The sequence below is a fragment of the Crocodylus porosus genome, unplaced genomic scaffold (genome assembly GCF_001723895.1).
Source record: "Crocodylus porosus isolate Cpor-Errol unplaced genomic scaffold, CroPor_comp1, whole genome shotgun sequence".
NCBI lineage: Eukaryota > Metazoa > Chordata > Crocodylia > Crocodylidae > Crocodylus > Crocodylus porosus.
Window position 1 is genome coordinate 3,785,670 of NW_017728935.1, and position 25,614 is coordinate 3,811,283.

The window sequence follows — 25,614 nt, forward strand, 5'->3', positions numbered from 1 at the left end:
GGAGATGGCCTCTCTTCTCCTGCGTGGGTTAGAAAACACCTTGTACTGCTAACAAGCCTTAATGGAAACGGATCATGAATGAAGGGCTCCGTTGCTAAATGTCTGAATCAAGTCCTGGCCCCATCATTACTAGCTAGTTTATACAAGCTCGTCGTCTTCTCCCATCTAACAGCGCACATCCCTTGCTCAGACGCCCTTTGGAGTGAGTCCTGATCTGTGGCCCCTTGCCTTTGCTCCCCACAGCCGACGTCCAGACCTGTCACCTCCCTTCCTGGAACAGGCCGCCAGTCACATCTCACAATGGGTGATTTATAAACACCTAAGAAACACGCCAGGAGCACTAAACTTCTTTCACTTTTGCGAGCAATTTGTATTGGAGACACGTGGCAGCCAGACTCCCCACCCCCAGCTTTGAACCCTGTCCCGTGGAGGTGGGAGAGAGGTTGAAAAGGGTTCCGCTCCAAGAGCGGCTGCTACGTTCTTCTCTCCCCGGGAGCAGCGCTGGGCCACGCTTTCCCTGCCCTGGCATACTCAGACCTGTTTCAGTGGCGTGCTCTGTTCCCGACTTCCTGTGCACAGGCTGAGCCCAGCAGCCCCAAGTGTTATTGGCTCCTTTTCCCATGCAGTTCATTTTGCAGCTCTTGTTTCTGGTGAACTGTGGGCCCCTCCCAAACCGTGCATGCTCAAGCTGTCTCTCCAGTGTTTGTCGGAGGATTTCAGGGGACTGCGGTTTAATGAAAGGAAAGTGGCGTAATGTTTTAAAGCCCTTTTGATTGTCAGCGAAGCATTCTTCAAGTGGCAGCATCTGGCAGAACAGATTTACGGTCATGGCACTTACCTGCTTGGGCAGTCGCTTTGTTTGCTGCTTCCAGGGAGGCGAGGGAGGTTCGTAGCCTCCAATGCTCCATTAGTCGTCTTCTCTGCAGGCTCAAAGCCCCCCTCAGCCTCCCTGCAGCTCCTTCCCTTCCCTCTTGAGGGAGGGCAGGGTTGTGGATGGCAGTCTCAGCAGCTTTCAGTCCTGCTCAATTGCTAGTGAGCTGCTGGCTCCTTGCACGCTGCTTTAGAAATAGAGAAGTAGATGGGCAGGACCGGGTTCCCCTGCTGCTCCCCACAACCCTTCACTTGATCAGTTCTGTGGGGTCTGCCAGCTTGCACGCTTTGAACAATCGTCTACAGAGTCACCCTGGGACACTCCCAGGCTGCCCAGAAGTCCGTGGCCATTGGGCACGTGTCACCCGTATTCATCACGGGGCTGCAAGGCAGGGACTTTTGCTCTTCAAAATGCTGGCTGCCCTGGAGCAGCGTCTCGCTGGGATGCTGCCTTGGTGGGCTCCACTGCAAAGGACAGCTCGATAGTCTGGCGGGGAATCCAAGAGACAGCATCGCTGGTATGGTCGCATCCCTGAGTTTCCTGTGTGAATCTGCCATTTCCCGTGTGATTATTTGTTCCTCACCTCGTGGTCTCGCCTATGTTGATTCTCCTGATACATATGCAAAGCAGAAGGGTGTTTCTGGGAGGAGGGCGCCTGGCCCAGAACGGGCACAGTTGTTCCCCCAGCTTCTTGGCTGTTGTGCGCCCATCTTCTACCCCCACCCAGCAAGTTTGGACATGCAGTAACCTCTGGGGTTGCCCCTTTTTTCTTCCCCAAGACTTGACCGATGGCACTTGCAAACTGAGAAGCGGCTGGGACCTCCTGATATTCAGACCCGCCTGACGCCAAGCGGTAGCCCGTGGTCCCTTGTTTGGCTCTTCACAGGGAGCTCCTTGGAAAGGTCTGGGGCTGACTTGGCCTGAAGCGCGAGGCCAGCGCATCCAGTCCCCTCTGATCTTGGGTGCTTCAGTTTCTGGGTGCTCAATTGAAGCCTCCTTGGGCCTCACCCACAGCTCCAGGGGGCTTTGGGCAGAGCTGACCAGGCCAATTCAAGGCGTCTCAGGCAGAGCAGCCGGATACTGAAAGGCCCCCAATTACAGGCTGCTTCATAAAATGCAGCCCTGATTCAGTGAAGTTGCCTGTGGGCTTGGAGTGGGATGAGAGATGCCCTTGTGGCCTCACTGCTTCTTCAGGGCCCTGCCACACGTTCAAACGAAACCAGGTCTAGAGTTGTTACACATTGTCAAGGACTAACTTGATAGCTGTTTGGCTCTTTGTATAGCTGGAGAGTCATTTTTATTACTTTGCACCTGTGGCTGGTCTCCATCTATTTTGCAGTTAACCATTTAGTTGTTTGATAAGTACTTTGCACATGTGGCCAGTCTTCCTTTCCCGTGTGGCCGGTCTAAATTGATTGCGCACATAACCGGTTAATACATCACCTATCTCAGGTGTAGCAGAGGCCTCACTCTCCCCCCCGAGGGCCGAGGCCGGGACTCACGGTCCTCTGCTCTTGTTTTGTGGACAGCATGCGGCTCAGATGGAGCAGAAGCAGAATGATACGGAGAACAAGAAGGTGCACGGTGACGTGGTGAAGTACGGCAACGTCATACAGGTACGGGGTGCGTGCATCCCTCCCAGCGGTTCGGCGTTGCTGGGCCCTGCCTGCGCCCCGCTCTGGGGGCATGGCTCTTGTCACGATCTGGTGAAACCCCCAGCAGTAAGGAGTGAAGCCACCTGGATGGCTGCCTGCTTCCCTTCTCCCATGTCCTCGCAGGACCCGGTTTGGTGGTTACCTCTGAGGTCCGTTCAGATTTGGGGGTAATCACTTGGTTTCACGTGAGTTGAAGGTCTTGGGTCACTCCTGCAACTCTCACTTGGCGTCACGCGAGTTAAAAGTCTTGGGTCACTCCTGTAGCTCTGACTGTGGAGGGGGTTTGGGGCTGAAGCCCAGGACCAGGCAGAACCAAGTGGAGAAGAGAGAGGGTAATGTCCGGAGAGGCAAGTCTTTGAGGCTGCCGGACACAGGCAGAGCCTCTGTTGCCTCCGGCTCCCAGTCCGCGCTGCTTAGCTTGGCCCGCGGGGCTGCTCCCAGCTTAATTCTGGGCTGTGCTGTCACGGGAGGGACTGGGGGACTCCACTCTGAGGCAACTGGCTTTTCCAGCTTCTCCACATGAAGAGCAACAAGTACCTGACGGTGAACAAGCGGCTCCCTGCCCTGCTGGAGAAGAACGCCATGAGGGTGACGCTGGATGCTATGGGCAACGAGGGCTCCTGGCTCTTCATCCAGCCGTTCTGGAAACTGAGGAGCGAGGGAGATAATGTGAGCATGGCTAGGCTGCGGAAAGCGTCAGCAAAAGGATAGAAAGGCCTTTTGGCTGAGGCTCTCCACAAAGAGCAGTGAATTAAGCCTCTCTGCTCCCCTGTGAGGCAGACGGGGAAACTGAGGCATGGGAAGGGGAGAGTGATCTGCCAGAGGTTGGGGGCAGAGCCAGAAGCAGATGATGCTCTCTCCTTCTGCCTGAGCTCAGGGCTGCTGCAGGGCAGCGTGATCCCGAGGACGGCCTGGCAGGCTCTCGTCGAGCGTTAAGGGACCCTTGCAGCATCCCCTGGGATCCGGGAGCTTGATTGCGACTCTAATCCTCCTCCTCAGGTAGTCGTGGGAGACAAAGTGATCCTGAACCCTGTGAATGCCGGGCAGCCGCTGCACGCCAGCAGCTATGAACTCGCCGACAACGCCGGCTGCAAAGAGGTACTGGGCGAAGGGCTGGAGTCCCCGACAGGGCTGGGAGGTGACTTGGGGATCCAGGCTTCCCCCGTGGCTTGGGACTGGCGTTCTGCTGCTCCGCTTTGGTCCTGCTCTAAGCTCACGCTCCCCCTTTCCCCAGGTGAACTCGGTGAACTGTAACACCAGCTGGAAAATCAACCTGTTCATGCAGTTCCGGGACCACATGGAGGAAGTGCTGAAAGGGGTAAGGGGGGCACATCCATTTAACAGTGCCGGGCTGCTCAGACGGGGCCCCTGGGAGCCAGTCCCCCCCATCTCTGCTCCATCCATAAACATGCTGGAGGCATGAGACACCAGCTCTGCCCCTGGGGAGGATTTATCGCTTTTAAGTGCTTGAGAGCTGGTTATTCCAAGGCCAGCCACCTGCATGCACCCCTGGGTACCCTCTCCCCTGTTGTCCTCACTCGGGTCTCGAGGACAGTCCTGCACACAGACAGTGCCACCGATGACAGGCCAGGAGCCAGGCAGTGCTGTGATTATCTTGGGAAAGGACCTCTCCCTGGGGAAGCTGTTGTTCAGCTGGAGGGGCTCTTGATCTTATCTTTGGCATCCTTGAACCAGGGATTAGGCTCATCCAGCGCTTCTGCAGCCGCTCTACAAGCACACTCCTTAGCTGAGCCTCTGCCTTCTCCTTTGGTGACTCTTTTGACACCCATTTACTGAAGAGGCACGAAGAGGCTGTGGAAATGGAGTGACTTGGTAGCAGGCAGCGCAGGAGACTTATCCCCTTTGCTCTGCTCCAGCCGCTGGGCAATGCTCCCTGCCTTGGGCCTCCAGCTGAGCCTTCCTGTACTTGCAAGCAGATATGACCCCAGCAGGGCTCTGCATGTGCCTTGGGCAGGACCAGAGCAGCTGCCTCTATAGCCTCAGGCCAGGGGTGGGACAGTCCAGGTGCCCCCCACAGGGAAGGGAGCCATCCTCTACTGCTTGTGGAATTGCAGTAACATGCAGCAGCATCTCTGGGGATGCAGTGACCTTTCTGGGATCATTATAGACCACTTGCCACTTGCCTGTCCTTTCATTGCCTGCGTTAGGGTAGTGCCAGGTGGCCTCGGCCAAGTGCCATGTCCCAGCTTGCTGCATTCTGCGTGTACATGCAGTGCCAGACCATCCAGCCCCAACAACTCCCAGTCTGAGCTGACGCATTGTACAGCTCTCTGTCCCTCTAGGAGGGAAACCCCCTCGTAATGAAGTGGGGGGGCAAGAGGCCCTGGCGCAGTAGGACGTCTGGACAGAACAGCCCTGCTGAGCAGATCCCCGGGTTATGGGTGAGGCCATTCTCCACCCGTCCTGCTGGCTCAAGGGGTGGCCGAGGACCCAGGCAGTCTGAAAACGACCTCGCTGTGTATGCCGCTCGTGTCATGGTGCCAGCAGCCTCACCTCCGTGTCCTTCCTTGGCAGGGGGACGTGGTGAGGCTGTTTCACGCGGAGCAGGAGAAGTTCCTCACCTGTGACGAGTACAAGAGCAAGCTGCACGTCTTCCTCCGAACCACCCTGCGGCAGTCGGCCACCTCCGCCACCAGCTCCAACGCCCTGTGGGAAGTGGAGGTGAGTGCTGAGAGCAGCATGTGTGCTAGCTCTCCCTCTGCTAACCCACGCACCCAGAGGAGAACAGCCTCACGCTTCAGGCAGCAGGGGCAGCTGCAGAGGTAGGGGAGGGGATGCCTGCTTTGCTGACGCTCCCAGCTTCCAGCCCAGCCGATGACCTGTGCAGCGGGGCTTAGCCGTGGTGGAGGCAGGCAGGTCTCTGCATGGGTTGTAGAGCTCACGCTGTTTCCTGACCAGGTGCGTGGCTGGCTCGGCACCTTTCAAGCCTAGGGACGCCAGGCTTTGGGCTTACAGCACTTTTGTGGCTTCAGTGCTGTCCCGGGGAAGGATGGGGAGCTAGTGGTGGGTCCAAAGCACAGCCCAGAATTGGAGCTCCTCGAGGCTTTGGAGAGACTGTCTCCAGCTGCAAACTGCATGTCTCGTAGCCATCGCCACCCACCTCACCATGTCTCTGTCTCAGGAGGAACCTGGATAGCCTCCATTCCCGCGGTGTCTGAGTGTCACGCAACCTGCCTGCGAGGCTGGGTGATACCACGATCTGCGTTGTGCACGCGGGGAACTGAGGTGCAGAGAGACTCAGGATCACACAGGAAGCCTTGGCAGGGCAGGGATCTGCACCAGGCTCTCCTCCATCCTAAGCCAGAGCCTAAAGCTTCAGCCCATCGTTCCTCTCCTTGCATCTCTTTCAGGTGGTTCATCACGACCCTTGCCGAGGTGGAGCCGGGCACTGGAATGGCCTGTACCGTTTCAAGCATCTCGCCACTGGGAACTACCTGGCAGCAGAGGTAACGTGGGTGCGGGAGCTGGGTGGGTGGGGAGGGATCCTGCTTCCTTTGAAGTCCATGAGAGCCTGACAGTCCATGGCAAAGGGCGTGTTATCTTGCTCGCAATGCAGAGCAGCAACTCCCCTCCAGAGGCCCACGTCCCACCTGGTGCAGCTGCCTCGGAGCCAGGCAGTGTTTCTGGGACCATTTTCGGCCCTCGCCCAGTTTCCAGGTTGCTTCAAGTGTCTCCTCTGTGCAAAGTGCCTTGCCCGTGCTCATGGGAGAGTCCTGAACTCTGTGCCTGCGGGGAGGCAGAGATGCCAAGCTCCCGGAGCGGGGCCATGAACAATGCTGCTGTTTGTCCGTGTGCTGCGCTCAGACCTTCCCAGCTGAACCCCCGTGTCCCGGGGCTGGAATGCGCTTGTCAGACTGGCTCTGCGTGTTTTCCACGCACAGCCCTTTATTTGCTCATTCTGGGCCACACCAGTGCAACCCCATTGCCTGGATGGCTCCGAGAGCAGAATTTGGCTAGCAGCGTTTAACCCTTGTGGGCCAAATGCTGTCCTGGCACCTCTCCTGTTCATAACTCAGAGGGAGCCAAGAAGACTATTCGCTCAGATCTCCCATGTAATACAAGACAGAGAGTTTCCCCTACCGATCCCTGACTCGTCCCCATATCTTGTGGTTGAATCGGAGCAGGGAAGGTAGAAAGGGATTATCAGGAAGGACTTGCCTCAAGTCAGTGGAGTGATTGGTGGGGGGTCTGCTGTTCGTAACAGTCTAGAGAAGCCTCCAGCTTTATATAACATGGTTTCATATGGCACTAAGGTGCACCCCTCCAGAGATAAAACAGTGCCTGTCCGGTGCACCACGGCTGTAGGGGGCACGTGGATATCTGTTGCGACTCCTGGAAGGGGGGCTGCTGCAGGGTGTCGCACAGCCGTGACGGAGGTACTTCCTAGCTGGGAAGGAAACCTTATCTGTTCCCAGTGAATGGTGAGTGGAACAATAGTTAGCACTGAACGGAGAATGCCACGGCCAGGTTTTGCCAAGAGGGGGATGCATTTTTGCTGCCTTCAAAAGAGAGTTGGAAAACGTCCCTCGGCAGCATCCAGCACGTTGAATCTCAGAGGGCTGCGATGGGGCTGCTCCTCTGAGCTGTAAGCTGTTCCCCTCGGCGGGTTTTCAGCAGCGAGGCTTCTGGGACCTGAATTCTCAGTCCCCGCTGCCGAAGCTAGTACACCCAGCCCTGTGAGCTGGGGCTGTGGCAGGCTTGTTGCCCGCTGTCCGTGGCCCAGTCACTGCAGTAGGAGTGGAGTCCCACGCTGCATGTGCGAGGGCCACGAGGCTCTTCTGCCGCCTGACTCGGTTCTCTAAACCCTGCTGTTCCACCTTCCCTGCCCGCGCTCTGGGCTTCGGACGATGCACCAAACAGGTAGAAATAACAGGGGATGAACCCCTCCGCTGGGAATTTTAAAGGGCCAGACACAGCAGGTTGATTGTTTTTCCTTTCTTTTCATATTTCTCTTATGGTTTAGGAAAACCCAAGTTACAAGGGAGATGCAAGCGAGCCCAAGTCAGCGTCCACGGTGAGTTGGATTCTGTCTGCCAAGCAGCAGTGCTGCTACCTGGGCCTGGAGATGATCTCCTGCTTCAGCGCTAAGAACAGGGGCAGTTGTTCCTGCAGGGACAGTTAGCTCCAGTACAACAGCAGCACCCGGTACTCATGGAAGCACTGGAAAATGCCTCGTCGCTTGAGTCATCTCTGTGCAGCAGTCTAGTGTCTTTGCCACCCTCAAGGGCTGGTCCCAGGCTGAAGCCCTGTGGATTATTCTGACAAATTGAAATCCAGCTGCCTGGGGCGGCCGTGCAGCCTCGAGACTTTGGGACATCGGGCTGGGAGAGGGTGGTGAGAGAAAAAATGCGTTCCTATGCCCAGGAGAAGGGAGAGCTCTTCTACTAAGTGACATGGGGAGTGCTGGAGATGGGTCTGGCTTGGTGAATGGCATGCATCTCACTGCACTTGTGCTTTTTAGTCTGCTAGTCTCCTTCTGACTGAGCTCGGTGCAGCGCGGACACCGCCTAGTCTGAGTGCCTGCTGCAAATCTAGAGTAGCCCTCCTGACCCGAGTGTGTGTGTGTGAGAGAGACGGAGAGGTCCGTGGGCTGCCTGGGCCTTCCTGCTCAGTAGCACTGCTGATGTCCTCATCCCTCGGTGCAGGTTGGGACCAGTCGCTCCAGCCGGAGGAACACGGGTGAGAAGATCAAATACCGGCTGGTGGCCGTACCCCACGGGAATGACATTGCCTCCCTCTTTGAGCTCGACCCCACCACGCTGCAGAAGACGGACTCCTTTGTCCCTCGGTATGTGGAAAGGCCTGGGTGCCTGCTCAGCCACGCGGGGTTCAGTTCTCTTTGCAGTCCTGCACTTTGGGCGGCTCAAATCGTACAGGGTTTCATGACTATTGAGAGCATGGCTGTCTAGCAAAGGGCAGGGACCTCAGAGGGGTCCTTTTAACCAACTCATCCTGCACTCCTCGCTGGGGGATCGGTAGCTTTGCCAGCTGTCCAGTTCTCTCTGCTGCCCAGCCTTACGCAGGCTGGCTGCACCTCGGAGCAAGGTATGGGGTGGAGGAAGGTTGTGGGGAGCCTGGAGAAGTAGTCACAGCCTTGAAAGTCCAGCTCTGGAGCCCAGTCAGGTCTTGGATGGGGACTGTTAAGGGAAACCCAGCTGCAGTTGGAAGTGGTGTAGGTCCCTTTGCTCCTATCAGCTGGTGGGTCTTGGCCATGCAGTGATACAGAGATCAAGGACGTGGGTGTTTGGGATCTCCTGATGTTTGTAGAAGATAAAAAGGGGTCACCACTACACCTTGGAGGCTGGGTGGTTAGCTTGGCTGCCCTCATTTCCCTGCAAACCTTGCCAGCTGCTCCTCTGAGCTGTCAGCTGCTCCTCTGAGCTCCTCTGAGCTTTGCTTCTCTCCCTTCCCTGCCCAAAAGAAGCCCCGCAGACTTGGTGCAGCATGAATGCTGTGCCGCACCCCAGAGGTGGCTGCATTTCAGCAGGGGGAGGTTAGAAGCATTTCACATGGCCAGGATGGAAAGCCCTGTCACACTGTAATCTATGTTGCTGTGGTTTCAGAAACTCCTTTGTGAGGCTGCGCCACCTCTGCACCAACACCTGGATCCAGAGCACCAACGTGCCCATTGACGTGGACGAAGAGAGGCCCATCCGTCTCATGGTACGTTCAGCGCCTGAGCACCCTGGGCTGCTGCTGCCAACATACATTTGCTCCTCCTTGCTCTTAGGTTGCTGAAGTTAGTACCCCTCCGACCTTGTTGGCACAGAAGCGACATTCAGAGTTTGTGCCCAGAGGCCCAGAAATACCATCTGGGTTCTTGATGATCAGGGCAAGAAAAGCAATCTAGAACCCAGCCCAGGCAGTCAATACAGCACCGGATGGTGGCCACCAAGCAGGTGTGGATTAAGGTGGCCCCGCTGTGTCCCACCCCAGATGCAGCGAGGATGCTGCAGTGCTCGCGGCAGGCAGGACTGCAGAATTGAACCCTGCCCTGCCCTACTGCATGCTGCGGAGAGGCTGCCGCGTGTATCTGGCCCAGCAGAAGATGCTTGTGTTGGGGTTCGAGCAGATGGGGAAATGCTGGGTTCTCTCTTTCTTTCCAGCTTGGGACCTGCCCCACCAAGGAGGACAAAGAAGCTTTTGCCATCTTGTCTGTGCCGGTGTCAGAAATCCGAGACCTGGACTTTGCCAACGATGCTAGCTCCATGCTGGCCAGCGTGGTGGAGAAGATGAACGAGGGCTTCCTGAGCCAGAACGAGCGGCGGTAAGAACCGGGCCATGCTCCCATACTGCAGTCCAAACACAGCGATGTCTGGGGTCAGCCCCTGTGGTACGTCTCTGCCCGCAACACTGTGCTGTTTGAGCGCTGTCTCTGATGAGGTGGATGAGCAGAAGCCTCTTGATTTTAGTTGAAAAGTCCCATTTCCTCTAAAATTGTAATTTAATCGCTCTAGGAACCAGGGTGAAACCAGGGCTACCCAGAGGCCTGTGGGTGGGGGGAGCAGAGTCTGCTTAAAGACAGGGGAGGAGGCAATGGCTTCGGGGCTCGGGGTTCAGGTTAGGGCGCCTGGCAGCTTCCATCACCTGAAGTACTGAATGGGCGGTCTGTGGCCTAATTTTGCTGAAAACCCTTCACCCTCCAACTCCAGCCAGCGTCTCCTCCGCATGTCACTTAGCTCCATCTCGGCCGTGCCCTTTTCCCTTGCTATACACACACATCAGGCAACTCTGCTCCTCCAGTCTGGGGCCTTGCTCCTAAATGGATCTTCACACCCTGGGACCCAGGGGCTGTGAGGAGCCCTGCCCCATCACAGAGGTGGGATCCAGCAAGGCGACTAGCTTGGCCTATGTCAGCAGTGAAGTATGTACCCCGCCGGCCGTGGAGAGCCCTCCCGTGATGGGTGCCGATGGCTCTGGGTCCCTGCCGCTCTGCTTCTTGCGGCAGTGCCGTGGCAGGGCTGCCTTGCATCTGTGCCAGTGGCCCGTTCAAAAGCTCGCTGCTGCCCGGCCGTGCAGCGAGGCAGCTGGACTGTGCATCGGGCCTCCATCCGCCTCTCCCACGCTGCAAGAAAAGCAAACGGAGATGGCTGTCATAGCAGGAGGTCACAGGAATTTGTTTTAGTGGGGTGGGTTCCTGGCATTTCCTAACAAAAACACAGATTGTGACATACCGAGCCACTTCCCCTTGGCGGGCCCTCCTGCACGCTGATGAGCTGAATCCCTCGCACTGCACAGTGCCACACACTTGGCTTCGTCTGGAGGAAGAGATGTTCATAATCCAGGTCCTGACCCCTTCTCATCTTTCCAGACTCCATGAGTTGGCTCAAAAAAGGGAGGATGTTTGCCCTGGAGTCCAGGCTATACTCTGTAGTTCATTTGGGAGGAACAGCTGTAAGGGAGGTAAACCAGGGCATAAACCAGGCTGTAAGATGGTCAGGCAGTAGCTTCCAACTCGGGGTCTGTGCAAAGCGCGCCCAGAGCCTGACCTGGCTCCTGTGTTTCGTAGACATCACACAAGGTTTGGGGGTTATTCTTGGGGGCGAGGATGATTCATGCTCCCTGTTGCTGGGGTCCCTGGCAGGGCGCAGAGAGTCTGGCTGCTTTGGCTATTGTCCCCTGTCCTGTTTGCAGGTTTGTGATCCAGCTCCTGGAGGACCTGGTGTTTTTCGTCAGCGATGTGCCCAACAACGGGCAGAATGTCCTGGACATCCTCGTGACCAAACCCAACCGGGAGAGACAGAAGCTCATGCGGGAGCAGAACATCCTGAAACAGGTGAGCAGCGGGCTGGGGAGTGGAGGGGACGCAGGGGAAGGATTTGGGTCCAAGCCCGGATGATTCAGCCATTGCAAATCTCACCACCCGGAAGGGAAATTGTGTGTCATGAGGACTTTGGGGCCAGGCTGGGCAGGCAGGCCAGGAGGGGAATGCTGGCAGGGTCCGTGCAGCCAGCCGGTGCACTATGCGGGCACTGGTACGTAGTGAGGAGCGTTTTAAATTGGAGGAATTAGACCACAGAAATAAAGGGCTTTTGACATAGGCCAAAGAGCAGACATGATTTGTGCTGGGGCCGTGCAGGCTTCCTTCCCTCTCTCCGACCCGTGCCAGACAGTCCCACCGGCAGCCTCCCGCTGTTCCACCCACAGCTCCTCTGATGCTACTTAGGCCCTGTCTGCAGCCCCCCTGCTCGGCCTCCCCCTTTCCCAGCACGCCCTCGGCAGGGCCACGCAATCTCCACTACGCTACTCAAGTCCCGAGCCCCTCGCACTCCCAGAGCCCCCGCTTCTGCGTCAGCCTGACCTCCTGCTGCTGTTCCAGCCCCCCTTCCTTCTGAGCTAATGAATTGGGGCTGCTTTGCTTGACGTGGCTGAATAAAGCCTTACGGGGTCTGGCCCTGCTCGCCCCTGCACGAGCTGAGCCACACACGAGTTGCCATCTCTGCAGGGGCGAGGACCAGCTCGGGGAGGGGGCCGTGGAAGGTAACTTAGGGCCTGACCAGCTTTCTCTTTGTGTGTCTGGGCAGATCTTTGGGATCCTGAAGGCGCCATTCAAGGACAAGGGTGGGGAAGGCCCGCTGGTGAGGCTGGAGGAGCTGTCGGACCAGAAGAACGCCCCCTACCAGTACATGTTCCGCCTGTGCTACCGCGTGCTGCGGCACTCCCAGGACGACTATCGCAAGAACCAGGTGGGTCTGTGCGCCACGGCTGCGGGTCATCCTACCCTCCCCCTGTACTGCCGGGATCTATAACGGATGGTACCCGAGAGGCTCCTCTCGGGGATGGGAGTCCCGTTGTGCTGGGCGCTGTACAGTCGCATCATAACACGATGCCTCCCTGCCTCGAGGCAGCAGGCAGGGTCTGTGTGATCACACAGGGCAGGTATTTGCCTCTGGTTCCCAGGGGGTGTCTGTGGCCTGGGTGACATGGAGGTACAGAGCATCCATGGATCTGCTCTGTCATCCCCATGGGGGATAGATCCCCTCTACCCTGCATCTCCCTCTCAGCTGCTGTTTGCAGCTGGAGGGGCAGCTGCCGGGTAGGGTGAGCCCTGCCCTTCTTCCCTGCTGAGCCAGGGGCTGTGCGGTGAAGCCCTGAAAAAGAGAAGGGGGCTGAGTCGTGCTTTGAATAGTGCGGAGGCCCCTCTTATGGGTCACTGCCCACTGCCAGTGCTTGGACTTTCAGCCCCGGTCTCTCCTCCCACCCCGCTGCAGGAGCACATCGCCAAGCAGTTTGGCATGATGCAGTCCCAGATTGGCTACGACATCCTGGCAGAGGACACCATCACTGCCTTGCTGCACAACAACCGCAAGCTGTTGGAGAAGCACATCACCAAGACCGAGGTGGAGACCTTCGTCAGCCTGGTGCGGAAGAACCGGGAGCCCAGGTGGGTGCGCGGGCACTGCCTCCCGGTCACTGTGTCCTGGGGCTCCAGCCGGGGGCCTGGGTGGAAAGCTGGGGAATCTGCTTTTTGCTCTCGAGTCCTCGCACTCCTCTGCCCTGGCATTTGCAGCCGTCGGGGTGTAATGAGCATTGCTGTGTTGCACTATAGGTCCCTGGGCTGCAGAAACATAAGGTTGTAAAGGGGGCATTTTGCATGGTAGGACTTTATATCGGGACGGACACGAACTCCTGGGATGCAGGAGGGAGGGACAGGACCATGGGTAGGAGCTGGGTTTCCCGTCAGCTGGGATCACATGCTGATGTTTCTGATGTCATTTGTCGGCCACCTGCTCCCTCGGGCTGGGTTCACGAAGGGCCCAGTGGGATATCTCCTTGCCCCCAGCTGATTTCCCCCCTGCCTTGCAGTTAAGCACTGCTCTGCTGTCACACCCCAGGTTTTTAGATTACCTCTCGGACCTGTGCGTGTCCAACCACATTGCCATCCCCGTCACCCAGGAGCTGATCTGCAAGTGTGTGCTGGACCCCAAGAACAGTGACATCCTCATCAAGACCGAGTGAGTAGCCAAGGAGGCACAGAGCCCTTTCCCAGCCCCCTGGGGCTGAGCTGCAGGGATGGTTCAAGGAAGCATCCCTCCTCCATCTGGGGCATGAGGTAAAACTGTAGGGCCGGGGCCCCTGGAGATGTAAACTGGCCTCAGGAGGGCAGAGGAAGGTGGTCGCGTGGTTATGGCGTGGCGACAGCTGCCTCGGGGAAGTTACCAGATCTCTCTATTCGGCTTCCCCCCTGCACGCGTGGGATAATCTGCGTCTCTCTCAAGTCTGGAGGCTGAGCTGGTAACACGGGAACCCGAGCTCGGGAATCCCAGGTTCAGTTCCCTGCTCTCTTACTGACTTGATGCAATTCGCCCGCAATCGTACCGCATCTGCCCTGTGCCTCCATTCTCCATGCGGAAGTGGTGATCCCAGCCCTGTTCTCCCTTGCTGGGGTGTCGGGTGGGTCGAGGATTTCAAGGTGCCGGCTACTGCAGTGAGGAGGGCCATGAAAGTGCATGATGGATGAGTGGCCCTAGGACTCTGAGCCTTGGGTTTCTGGGAACTTCCCAAAATGGATTGACTAAGGCACAATTAAAGCATTTCTTGGCATTGCTCAGCTTGCTCACACCACACTGGCATCCACACAGGCTTGCCCAAGCTCTGGGCAGTGCCGTGGTTGGGATTCCTGATTCCCTGTGTGGTCTTTAGCAGGTCAAAACTCCACTCGGTGCCTCAGTTTCCTCATCCATGCAATGGGGTTAATGGTCTCTATCACCCTGGTGCACTGGTAGGTTAAGGCCGGTGAAGGAGCTGTCTCAGACGCATGAGTACCTGAGCATTGAGTACTCGGAGGAGGAGGTCTGGCTGACCTGGACAGACAAGAACAATGACCATCATGAGAAAAGCATCAGGCAACTGGCACAGGAAGCGCGGGCGGGCAATGCCCACGACGAGAATGTCCTGAGTTACTACAGGTAATGCCATGCAGCCGTCTGCATCCTTCTTCCAGTGGAAAGATGGGGCAGGGCGGCATCTCAAGGGTAAAACCTACCTCCTTGTTTCATGGGAGGGCCTGACATTTCTCCCAGGAGACCTCATGTTAGCCCAGTCCTGTTCACTGCTCCCCTTCCTCTTTGGGGGTGAGTCTGGCCACGCATCCCTCCGGCAGGGGCTGAGGCGCGGGCACCCGCTCTGAGTGCTCCCAGCTTTGCTCGTGAGGTTGACCTTACTCTGACAGGCCTCACTAAATGTGCGTGACTGTGGGACGCTGCACAGGTGCAGGGGAAGGAGGAAGAGGAGGCAAGGCAGGAGGTTGCGTGGGTTCAGCCTGGTGCCTGCTTCAGCGGCTCCCCCTGCACACGGGGAGCCGATGGAAAGTCAGCGAGTGGCGCCAGTGGTGTCTTGGGTTGCATTCATGGGGCTCTTAGTCTCTCTCTCACACCCAGGTAGGCCCTTGTTAGCTAGAGAAGAGGCATGGCAGGGAATGGAGGAGGTCTGGTGCGCAGACCCAGCCTGGTCTTGGGCAGATGATACCTGTTTCTTCCTCAAAAGATGCAATAAACCCTCCTCCCCACATTCTCCATCTCTCCTTCTCCCTCAATTCCTTCCCTCTCTCCTCTCCTCCTCTTTCCCTCTCCCCTGCCCTTCCTCACTCCCTTTCTTCCTTCTTCCTCTGTGGACCCCTCACAGGTACCAGCTGAAGCTGTTTGCCCGCATGTGCCTGGACCGCCAGTACCTGGCCATCAAGGAGATCTCCCAGCAGCTGGGCGTAGACCTGATCTTCCTTTGCATGGCGGATGAAATGCTGCCCTTTGACCTCCGGGCTTCCTTCTGCCACCTCATGCTGCACGTCCATGTGGACAGGGATCCCCAGGAGCTGGTGATGCCCGTGAAGTTTGCACGGCTGTGGACCGAGATCCCCACGGCCATTACCATCAAAGAGTGAGGAGCACTGGTATTTCCAGTCGGGACGGGGGGACAAGCCAACACAGGGGACATTCCCTGGCCCACGTCTGACCTGCAGCAGTGTCTGGAGGTGGGCTGGTGGCACGTGTGGAATGAGATTTGTTAGGGCCCAGCTAGCAAGCAAAGGTCCCTGTCCTTACAATGGCCACCGACAGGACTGGCCTAATCAAGCCTCCTTGTTAATTGCCTCAGTGTCAAGGCCTTGGAGATGGAGCTCCCCTCTCAAAATCAGGATTGAATCACGTCCAAGGAGCAGGCCAGGGGAGGCTGCTCTCACGGCCAAACCTTGGGTGCTGTTCCTCCAGCCGGAGAGTCCCAAGAAAGGGGAGACGAGCCCCCCTCCTGCAGGCTTAGGGTGCTGCTCTCCTTTCCGCAGCTACGACTCCAACCTGAACGCCTCCCGGGATGACAAGAAGAACAAGTTTGCCAACACCATGGAGTTCGTGGAGGATTATCTCAACAACGTGGTGAGCGAGGCAGTGCCCTTCGCCAACGAGGAGAAGAACAAGCTCACCTTTGAGGTGAGCAACCTGTGCTGGCTGTGTTGTGGAGAGACGCACCTCAGGGTTTTAAAAGCCAGCCTTAGAGGGGACATTTTAACAGACCACGGCCCTTAGGACCTTCAAGAGACGGTGCATTATTTCTGGCTGTAGAGAGGACTAATAAAATATAAGGGGCAGTTCTTATCAGTTTGGTCTCCCATTGGCAACGCTATCCTGAGAGACAGCTCCTGTCGGCGGGGCAGGCTGGCCAGCCCTCCTGGAATGGCCCGTTCCCGCTGGCGGGCATCCTAGGAAGCTTTTCTCCAGCTTTCCTCTTCGGCTGTCTTGGTCCCAGAAAGGTCTGGAGTTTTTCTTTCCTTCCTTCAGGTCGTCAGTCTTGCCCACAACCTCATCTACTTTGGCTTCTACAGCTTCAGCGAGCTGCTGCGCCTGACGCGGACTCTGCTGGGCATCATAGACTGCGTCCAGAACCCGCAGCTGATGGTGCAGGCCATGTACAGCGATGACGTGGCAGGTAAGGCTCCCCGCTGGCTGGCCCGTACCCGCCTGCTCCCCTCGTGTCACGGATGATCCCAAACAAAGCCTGATTATTTTTGGAGATGCTCGTTGTCCTCAGCCCCGCGGACGTCAAGGGGAGCCGCAGGCACCCAGAACACCAAGCCAGAAGCCAGGCTGTCTGGATTTCACCCCTTAGGAGGACAGACTGGCATGAAATATTTGGCACTTCCCAGCTTGAGCAGGGCCAAAGATGCCGAGAGCCGAGCGCCACGTCTGTCTGTGGTGCTGCCGGAAGGAGTCACACTTGAAATCAGATTCTAGCAGATTCCCGCCGACTTCAGCGTGGGGGCTTTGCCCGAGTAAAGATGGAGGGGCAGAGGGGGCTTGCTGAGCCCCTGGACTCATTGAGGGTGTGGGCCAAGTGGGTAGCCAGCTTTGAATTTGGCCTTGTACTAGTAATAAGTGCTGAAGTGGACACACTGGATGAATCCTATGCCGCTTCCCAGGCTAGTCAGACACTTTGCTGGGATGGTTTCATCCAGGATGATCACAAGGTGATCACAAGGTCCCTTCCGGCCCTACTTTTGTATAATCCCGCCCAGCGGTGGAGTTTCCAGCCCGGGGGACAGTTGGGTAGGTTCTTACCAGAGCCCCAGCATGGCACTGGGAGCCCAGCCGTAGCCCCTTTTGCGTACTGAAGTTTAGCTGTCTGCGGCTTCCCCAGGAAAGAACGTGCGGAGATCCATCCAGGGTGTTGGCCAGATGATGTCCACCATGGTGCTGAGCAGGAAGCAGTCCATCTTCAGCCCACCGAGCCTCAGCGCTGGGGCAGCCCCTGAGCAGGTGGACAGAGGGAGGACCATAGAGAATGAAAACATCGTGGTGATGGAGACCAAGCTGAAGATCCTGGAGATCTTGCAGGTGGGGCCTCGTGGTGATGCAGCACCTGGTTTATGAAGCTGGGAGGGAAGGGGTGACGGGACGTAACGGGGAAGTGGCAGAATCCAGTGCTTCGGTGTCAGTGGCCAGTGTGGGGCGGGGGTGCAAGGAAGGGACATTTCTGTGAAGATTCAGCCTGCCTGGAGAGGACGTTTACTTCTGCTCTCCTTGCCCTGCTGCCCCAGTTCATCCTGAACGTGCGCTTAGACTACAGGATCTCCTACCTGCTCTCCGTCTTCAAGAAGGAGTTCGTAGAAGTGTACCCCATGCAGGATAGTGCTGCCGATGGGACAGCTCCGGCTTTTGACTCCACAAGTAACTATCTTTACGTCCCTTTGCATCCGGTTGGCCCTAGTACAGCTTTAGATTCAGTGAACCACACAGAGCATGTTAACTGTCAGCTGAATAGCTCGTGGGGTCTTTCTGCTTCCCTTAACTGGTACAGGGTGCTCTGTGTGCCAGGTTGGACCTGGCTTTGACTGTTAGGTGCTTTGGTCCAGGGGGGTCCAGCCGGGGTGTTTGGAGAAGGCAGATTGCAGGAAATGAGTGGCTTGGGAAAACACTTTCTTTGCTCTGTGTCTGCCTGGCTCTTGTACGTCCAAGGTGCCCCTCGCTCTGGTATCAGGTCAGTAAATGAAAGGCTGTATCTTCCTATTCCTTTGGCCTGTTTTCCCTCTGTGCTGCCAGTTCCTGTCACTGCCATCGTTAAAGCCAAAGTTAAATCAGGTTAAAGCCTCTTCCCATCAAATCCTGTTTTCCAGTGCGATACTGGCAGGGCATGGGCACAGAGGAGGAGTTGGGGGCTCGGTGAAAAATGATTAGGGAAAGGCCTTGAGGCAGGTACCAGTGATGGGCAGCTTCATAGAGACCTGGGTAAACAGCACAGCCCATCTGGACCTCAGCAGGGCAGGAGATCCCTTTCCTCACTGTCAGCTGGGAGCTGAGATGATTTGCCTCGGTGCTCCTGTCTCACCCAACCCCTTATTCCCTTCCACTGGTCTAATGCCCTCCACAATCCCTTTGGTTTGCCCCTTTCAGGTGCAGCAATGAACCTGGACCGGATAGGCGAGCATGCAGAGGCTATGTTTGGTGTGGGGTAAGTTGCTTGGCTCTTCTCTCCAGGGGCCATTGAATCTGTCTGTGGAGGCTCCCAGTAGAAGTCTTTCTTCTTTCACCTCTGAACAGAGGCAGTTCTGGAGAGTGAAAGCCACAGGTAGCAGAGAAGCTGTGTGGCTGGGAGCTTCAGTAAAGTCCTGCAGTTAACCTAGCAGGCCTCACCAGCTGCAAGGACAGGAATAGGATCGCACGGGGTTTAGATAAAGCAGGAGGGAATCCAGTGCTTCTGCACCAAGGGGAGGGTTGTGCTGAACGTCCGGCTCTTTCCTGCCGTCTCCAGGAAGTCGAGCAGCATGTTGGAGGTGGACGACGAAGGCGGGAGGATGTTTCTGCGTGTGCTCATCCACCTGACCATGCACGACTACCCGCCCCTCATCTCCGGCTCCCTCCAGCTCCTCTTCAAACACTTCAGCCAGAGGCAGGAGGTCCTGCACACCTTCAAGCAGGTAATGTGGGGAGGAGGTAGTTGGCATGCCCCACTGGCTTTGAAGAGGGGGATGTGCAAGCGGGCACCCAGAGGGCAGAGAGGGGCCACACTTCCAAGATGCAAGCACCAATGCAGCCCAAGTTGGGCAAGACCAGAGGAGAGCAGAGTTGGATAGCCCTTTGGTGGCCGTGGTGTGAAGTGAAGTAGGAAACAACATCCACAAGTGGCTGGCACGTGCCCACAGCATAAAAGTCTCATCGCTTTGACAGCAGTGGTTGAATGCTCAGACTCTGTCCAGCTCAAGAGGTGCCCTTAGTGTGGGTCCTTCCTCGGAGTACCCTGATGGGGGACATTGCAACAGCCTTACTAAACCCTGCAGGGCTCCAGTTGTCCTTGCGGGACTGAGCAGCTGTTCCAGTGAGGAACTGCACCTGTGACGACCGTATGCCGGGGGAGGGAAGCGAGGAGCTGGGACAGAAGGAGGTGGCATTGCCCGCATGTGGGTTTGCCTTGCAAGCTGGTTCCCAAGTGGCAGAGCAGGCTGATCTTCTCCGGGCGATATCCCCGCAGGTCCAGCTCCTGATCTCAGCGCAGGACGTCGAGAACTACAAGGTGATCAAGTCAGAGTTGGACAAGCTACGCACCATGGTGGAGAAGTCAGAGCTCTGGGTGGACAAGAAAGGCAGCTCCAAGGGGGACGAGCCAGGGGAAGGGAACAAGAAGGAGAAGAAAGAGGTATGACAGCCTGAGCATCTCTCTGCACTGTGGGGGATGGCAGGGGCAGGGATGCCCCGGGCCCCTCTGTTCAGATCCAGCACAGGGCACTGATGGGTGCTGCTTCTTTGCAGGCTCTGGGTTCGGCACCCGGAGTCAGCACGACTGAGCCGACTGCAGTGTTGCAGCTGATGCTGGGGAAGCTGGCAGGAGCCCTCATCTCTGTGAAGGGCAGGGGGCCCCGAATGGGGTCTCGTCTTGGGAAGTCCCAGCCTTGTGCCTCTCGGGATGGGCTTTAAGCAGCCCTGAGAGACTGTGGCAAAGGCTGGCTCCTGCTCTCAGTTGCCTGGGGCTGGGATCAGGATGGGTCCCATTGGGAGGAACTTGAGCCAAGTCAGACTCGTGCTGGCATCACTGAGGGGCAAGGTTTGGCCCTGAAGTGTGAGTAAAGCCCAAAGGGCCAGTTTCATTGCTGCTATGGCAGCGATGCCAGGGCTGGGCGGGTCGCTCGGGCGTAGTCTTCATGCTGAGTTCCTGCCTTCAAAGGGGCTGAGGGGTATTCCTTGCTCTCCTCTCCCTCCTAGCACACAGCCGACGAGGAGGTCACCGTCCCGGGGGAGAAGAGCAGTGAGAACTACCGGATAGTTAAAGGGGTAAGCAACAGCAGCTGGGAGAAGGGGCTGGCCTGGCAGCTTCCGCAGATGAATGGAAAGGCTTGAGTTCAAGACCTGTGTCCCTCCCAAGCCCTGCTAAGCTATCAAAGGCTGTGAATTTAAAAGTCAAAGGCAGGTCTCATGCTGGGGGGGCGCTGAGTGGGTGTGGGGACGGCACGTACAGCTCCCTGCACGCTGCGTTTCATAGGAACCCAGGATGTCCTGTGGTGGGTGGGTCTCCTAACAGCTGCCCCCCTTCCCTGTGGATTCCCCCTCCAGATCCTGGAGCGGCTGAACAAAATGTGCGGGGTTGGGGAGCAGGTGCGCAAGAAGCAGCAGCGCCTGCTGAAGAACATGGACGCCCACAAAGTGATGCTGGACCTGCTGCAGATCCCCTATGAGAAGGTGGGTGCAGGAAAGCTGGGGAGCAGGTGGGGTGGGACAGGCAGGCAGTGGCCTCCGTGGTTGCCCAAGCTGCTGGGCTGTCTCAGAGCTGTGGGGCACGCACCTGCTCTGGGCTGGCCGGTGGTTTCCTGCATACTGGATGGCCAGAGGCAGTGTGCATAAGCATGAAAGCAGACTGGACTCTGGGACACCTGTTTTCTAGCTTGGCCACCGACTCACTGCATGGCCCCGGCATGTCGCTTCACTTCTCTGTGCTTCGGTTATCTTCTCTGTAAAATGGGGATAAAAACTCTTATCCTTCCTTGCAAAGTGGCTTGAGATCTTGGGTGAAGGGGGCTGGACGAGGGCATCTCTAATTGTACCCTGCATGTCCTATGTCATAACACAGGCTTTGACCGACCAGAGGAGTCTGGTAGCCTGGTTGTCACAGGGTACCTACACCCCATGTCCTATGCACCTACCTGTACAGTACTCTCCATGGGGCTAGGTGTCCTTTTCACCCCAGCAGTGGATGCAAGCTCCTTGCCAACCCTGCTTCTCTGCTCCTTGATCTGAAGCAATGTAACCCGAAGGAACGTTATCTCACAGGACAGTGGTGACTGTCCTTGGGTTGAATTTCTCAGCCTCTTCCTCTGGAACTAGTGATCTTCTCTTCCCCTCTGTGCTCAGGGCGACGTGAAGATGATGGAGATTTTGAGATACACCCACCAGTTCCTCCAGAAGTTCTGCGCTGGGAACCAGGAGAACCAGGCCCTTCTGCACAAGCATCTCAACCTCTTCCTCACCCCCGGGGTAAGGGAAAAGGGGCTTCCTGGCTGAACCCAAGCCTGGGCCGCAGAAAGTTGAGGGAAGTTCTTACCAACCCAGCAGAGGTGTCAGGGCATGGGCTGGGGTGAGTGAGAGGTATTAGGAGAATGATGTGGGAAAAGGGAAGGGACAGGGTTACAGATATTATTGACAGTAGAGAGAGACCAGGAGCAAGCAGGAGAGGGAGAAAGGGGCAGGAGATGGTGAAGAGTGGAGGGGAGACCCATAAGAGGGGGAAGCAGCGGGGCTGAGAGAGCAACTAGGTGTCCCCAGGGCTTGGCGCGGCCCACTGACCTCACCGAGGCACTGGCCCCTTGCCCACAGCTGCTGGAGGCCGAGACGATGCAGCACATCTTCCTGAACAACTACCAGCTGTGCTCGGAGATCAATGAGCCGGTGCTGCAGCACTTCATCCACTGCCTGGCCACCCACGGCCGCCACGTGCAGTACCTCGACTTCCTGCACACCATCATCAAGGCCGAGGGCAAGTACGTGAAGAAGTGCCAGGACATGATCATGACGGAGGTGAGAGCCTTTCCGAGGTGTCGGTAGTGCGTGTGGGTGGGCAGTGTGCCCCCTCTCCCTCAGCTCCAGCCTGCGCGCCTTGGCGTGGTGTTGGGGGGGGGATGCCAGAGCCCGCAGGATGGGCATTCAGATCTGTCCGGGCTGGCTGCCACGACTCGGCGTGGAGCTGGGCCATGCGGGGTGGGGGTCCCCGTCGGGGCAGGTTGTCCCCTCTGAGTCTGTGCCTGGCTCTCACTTCAGGCTTGTCAGCCTTGACAGCCTGGCAGCTGCGGGGTCCTCATCCCCATCGAGAACCAGGTTTCACATTGGGGTCCAGAGGCAGTGGCCTTCGTGGCTGGCTCTGTGGGGGTTTTTTAAAGCTGGCTGCCTCAGTCGCGTCCTGCAGCAGGGAGTTCCTCAGCTCGGGTGTTTTTCCCCTATGCTGGAAAATGCCACTGTAAGGGCGCTGCCTGTCTTCATTGCTACGCTGAGGCAGAAGCTGGCTGCTTCCTCGCAGGGCTTTTCCATCCGCCCTTTCTCCTCCAAGCCTTGACCGTCGCCCTTTCTCCACAGCTGACCAACGCCGGGGACGACGTGGTGGTTTTCTACAATGACAAGGCGTCCCTGGTCACCCTGCTGGAGATGATGACGGCAGCTCGGGACGGGGTGGAGGAGAATAGCCCCCTCATGTATCACATCTCCCTGGTGGATCTGCTGGCCGCCTGTGCCGAGGGCAAGAACGTGTACACGGAGATCAAGTGCACGTCCCTGCTGCCGCTGGAGGATGTGGTGCGGGTGGTGACACACGAGGACTGCATCACCGAGGTACCGGCCCGAATGGGCATGGGCACCAGTGAAGATGATGGGGGGTTGAAGGTTTTAATGAGCAACCAGGAGAGAAGGGGCAAGCGGCATTGATGAGACAAGGGGGCCTGGAAGAGGAGCAGGGGGTCCTGGTTGCGCGGCAGTGGAGAGGAGGGACAGGACGAGGAGGGCAGAGGAACGCCATGATAATGGTACGGCATGGAGGAAAGATGCAAGAGGAGCAAGGAGAGCAGGTGGGAAAGGGGAGCGAGGGGAAGGGAAGCAGGCTCGGAGATGGAGGGAGACTCGGGGAAGGGGTAGGGGAGGCCTGGCTCACGGTTCCTGCCTGGCAGCTCCATTGGTGGCCTGGAGACCCATCTGGTGGCATCAGGAGATGCTGTCTCTGCCCCTCTTGCCCCTGGCTGACTCGCACCTGGGCCCTCCCTTCCCTCGCAGGTGAAGATTGCGTATGTGAACTTTGTCAACCACTGCTACGTGGACACGGAGGTGGAGATGAAGGAGATCTACACCAGCAACCACATCTGGACTCTCTTCGAGAACTTCACCCTCGACATGGCCAGGGTGCGTGGCAGGGGCTGGAGTGCATGCCAGGGTGGGGTAATGGGGCAGAGGCTACCGTGTAGCTCTTCCTTGGGAAGTAGGAGACCAAGAAGCTGATGGTCCTTCAGGCTCCGCGGCGGTTCTCGGTAACCTCAGAGCCGGGGTGCTCACGAATGGCCACTAGTGCAGCTGAGACCCCACAAGGGAATAGGCCTTTGCAAGACGTATGTAGATAGCAAGAGCTGGCTGTAGTGTTGGGAGCAAGGCCGTGGTTGTCAGAGACACGCGGCCGTGTGGTGGCCCCATTCGGTAAGCAGGAGCTGTTCTCTTTGGTCCTGTCCCTCCAGCAGCATCTTGAAGCCCAGAAGACAAATGTCAGCTAAAAAGTGCCTTCCTTGCAAGGCTCCCCAGCTCAGGTGTCTCTGCCCTCTTCAAGGTGGACCCCTGGGCTCACCTGAGTCAGGGCTGTCCTTGAACTGGGCAACTTCCATCCCGGTGCTTTCCACTGACCCCATGTCTGCATCCCCACAGGTGTGCAAGAAGCGAGAGAAGCGCGTGTCAGACCCCCCGCTGGAGAAATACGTGCTCACCGTGGTGCTGGACACCATCAACGCTTTCTTCAGCTCCCCCTTCTCGGAGAACAGCACCTCACTGCAGGTAAAGGGCGGCCTTCCTAGCGTTGCGCACGCCCGGGGCCTGGCATCTGTTCAGGTCTCCCAGACAGGCTAGGGCAGGAGCTGCCAGTGAGGTGGAAACCAGAGACGGGTGAAGACCCAGAGGTCAGCCGGAGGGGAAACCACCTGTGCTGAGGGTCTGGGGATGGACTTTGGGCCAAACCTGGCGGGGGCCTGACCATGCCCTCCACCTTGAGGTGTCAGAGCGTCGGCGTAGAGAAGACTCTGCTCTGTCACGAGCTGGGAGGACTTTGACACCAGATAAGTTTCATTCGACTTGAGATGTCCTTGCCCGTGTGAGTCGCAGGCCAGCTCTGGGACGCTCTCAGCGAAACAAAAGGGGCAGGGACCAGCGGGGCTGAGGGCTGGTGTTTGCAGAGTAAAGCAGAGCACGGTCCAGCGCACAGAGCCCTGTGGGGTCACGGCGAGAGGGCAGAGCTTCGTGGGGCCAGGCTGACGGTTTGCGCGAGGTTGATCTGGAGCCAGGTCAAGATGAGGCACGTGCGGGAGGTGGGACCTCGGCAGGGCTGTGTCCAGGGAGAGCCCGCAGGATGCACAAGCGTGCTGATGGGTTTTATAAGCACTTGTCCCACGAGGACCTGCCTCCCCTCTCTCCCAGACCCATCAGACCATCGTTGTGCAGCTGCTCCAGTCCACCCTGCGGCTGCTGGAGTGCCCCTGGCTGCAGCAGCAGCACAAGAGCTCGGTGGAGGCCTGTATCCGCACCCTGGCTATGGTCGGTAAGGAGCAGATTCTCCTGGGTCTCGCCATTCAGGGGTTGCTCTCGTCCCTGACGTGGTGGACCTGGGGTTGGGGCAGGCTGAAGCTGTCTGGGAGGCAGCTGGCATGACCAGGGTCTCCTTCCAGCAGCCTCTATCCATCTCCTCCTGCATATGATCCAGGCAGGAGCAGGGAGGGCTCTGGCAGCTGCCGGGTGCCTTGGTGTCCCAGCGCTGGGGGAGGACCAGCTGAATCCACGGCAGGGTTGACTCAGGGACGCGCCTCCAGATCGTGCGCGTTTCTGCAGCCGGCTCCGACTGCGGCTCAGCAGCTGGGTGAGGGCAGGATGTCCTGGGAGATTCCTGGGGTTTCCCGCCGATGGGAGGCTGGAAGCGAAGCAGACATTTGTGCCAGTTTGGCTGGAAAGTCTTTGGCTTCCCTCCTGCCTGCTGCGGCTGACTCCTGGGGCGGGCCGCGAGGACCGCTGAGTCACAGAGCGGAAAGGATGGCTTGGTGACGTGGGCACCGAGCGGGGCCTCGGAGAGGGCAAGTTCAATTCCCAGCTCTCCTCCGGGACGCCCCTGCCTTGTTTTAGCTGCGCTGCTCCGCTCTCTCTGCCTTGGCTTCTCACTGATGAAATGGGAGCGGTGATCTTTCCTCCCCTGGGCGGTCAGAGCGTGGCATCTTCTGCGTTTTCCATGCACAAGCCCTGCGTTGGGTCCTGAGGCCCAGAGGTTTGGGGCATCTTAGAAACGTAGGGCTGGAAGGAACCTGCGGAGATCGCCTCGTCCCGCCTCTTGCACCGGGGCAGGATCGAGTACGACTAGATCCCTGAGCGACGT

General features: G+C 57.8%; 1 protein-coding gene across 1 annotated transcript in view; it reads left to right on the forward strand.

The window, feature by feature from the left end:
• The window catches only part of ITPR3 (inositol 1,4,5-trisphosphate receptor type 3), a 66,505-nt gene that overhangs the window by 20,634 nt on the left and 20,257 nt on the right, over positions 1-25,614 (forward strand). Inside the window, exons 4-34 of the mRNA XM_019546707.1 lie at positions 2,401-2,487; positions 3,037-3,195; positions 3,526-3,624; positions 3,761-3,844; positions 5,062-5,208; positions 5,898-5,993; positions 7,511-7,561; positions 8,193-8,335; positions 9,111-9,210; positions 9,654-9,814; positions 11,182-11,323; positions 12,072-12,233; positions 12,759-12,931; positions 13,383-13,502; positions 14,274-14,456; positions 15,172-15,423; positions 15,824-15,968; positions 16,317-16,464; positions 17,173-17,369; positions 17,573-17,702; positions 18,426-18,483; positions 18,784-18,949; positions 19,501-19,665; positions 20,229-20,297; positions 20,577-20,702; positions 21,372-21,494; positions 21,834-22,034; positions 22,587-22,838; positions 23,274-23,399; positions 23,910-24,035; positions 24,672-24,792. Of these exons, the coding sequence (XP_019402252.1) occupies positions 2,401-2,487; positions 3,037-3,195; positions 3,526-3,624; positions 3,761-3,844; positions 5,062-5,208; positions 5,898-5,993; positions 7,511-7,561; positions 8,193-8,335; positions 9,111-9,210; positions 9,654-9,814; positions 11,182-11,323; positions 12,072-12,233; positions 12,759-12,931; positions 13,383-13,502; positions 14,274-14,456; positions 15,172-15,423; positions 15,824-15,968; positions 16,317-16,464; positions 17,173-17,369; positions 17,573-17,702; positions 18,426-18,483; positions 18,784-18,949; positions 19,501-19,665; positions 20,229-20,297; positions 20,577-20,702; positions 21,372-21,494; positions 21,834-22,034; positions 22,587-22,838; positions 23,274-23,399; positions 23,910-24,035; positions 24,672-24,792 (4,312 nt within the window). The remainder of the gene's footprint in view (positions 1-2,400; positions 2,488-3,036; positions 3,196-3,525; positions 3,625-3,760; positions 3,845-5,061; positions 5,209-5,897; positions 5,994-7,510; positions 7,562-8,192; positions 8,336-9,110; positions 9,211-9,653; positions 9,815-11,181; positions 11,324-12,071; positions 12,234-12,758; positions 12,932-13,382; positions 13,503-14,273; positions 14,457-15,171; positions 15,424-15,823; positions 15,969-16,316; positions 16,465-17,172; positions 17,370-17,572; positions 17,703-18,425; positions 18,484-18,783; positions 18,950-19,500; positions 19,666-20,228; positions 20,298-20,576; positions 20,703-21,371; positions 21,495-21,833; positions 22,035-22,586; positions 22,839-23,273; positions 23,400-23,909; positions 24,036-24,671; positions 24,793-25,614) is intronic.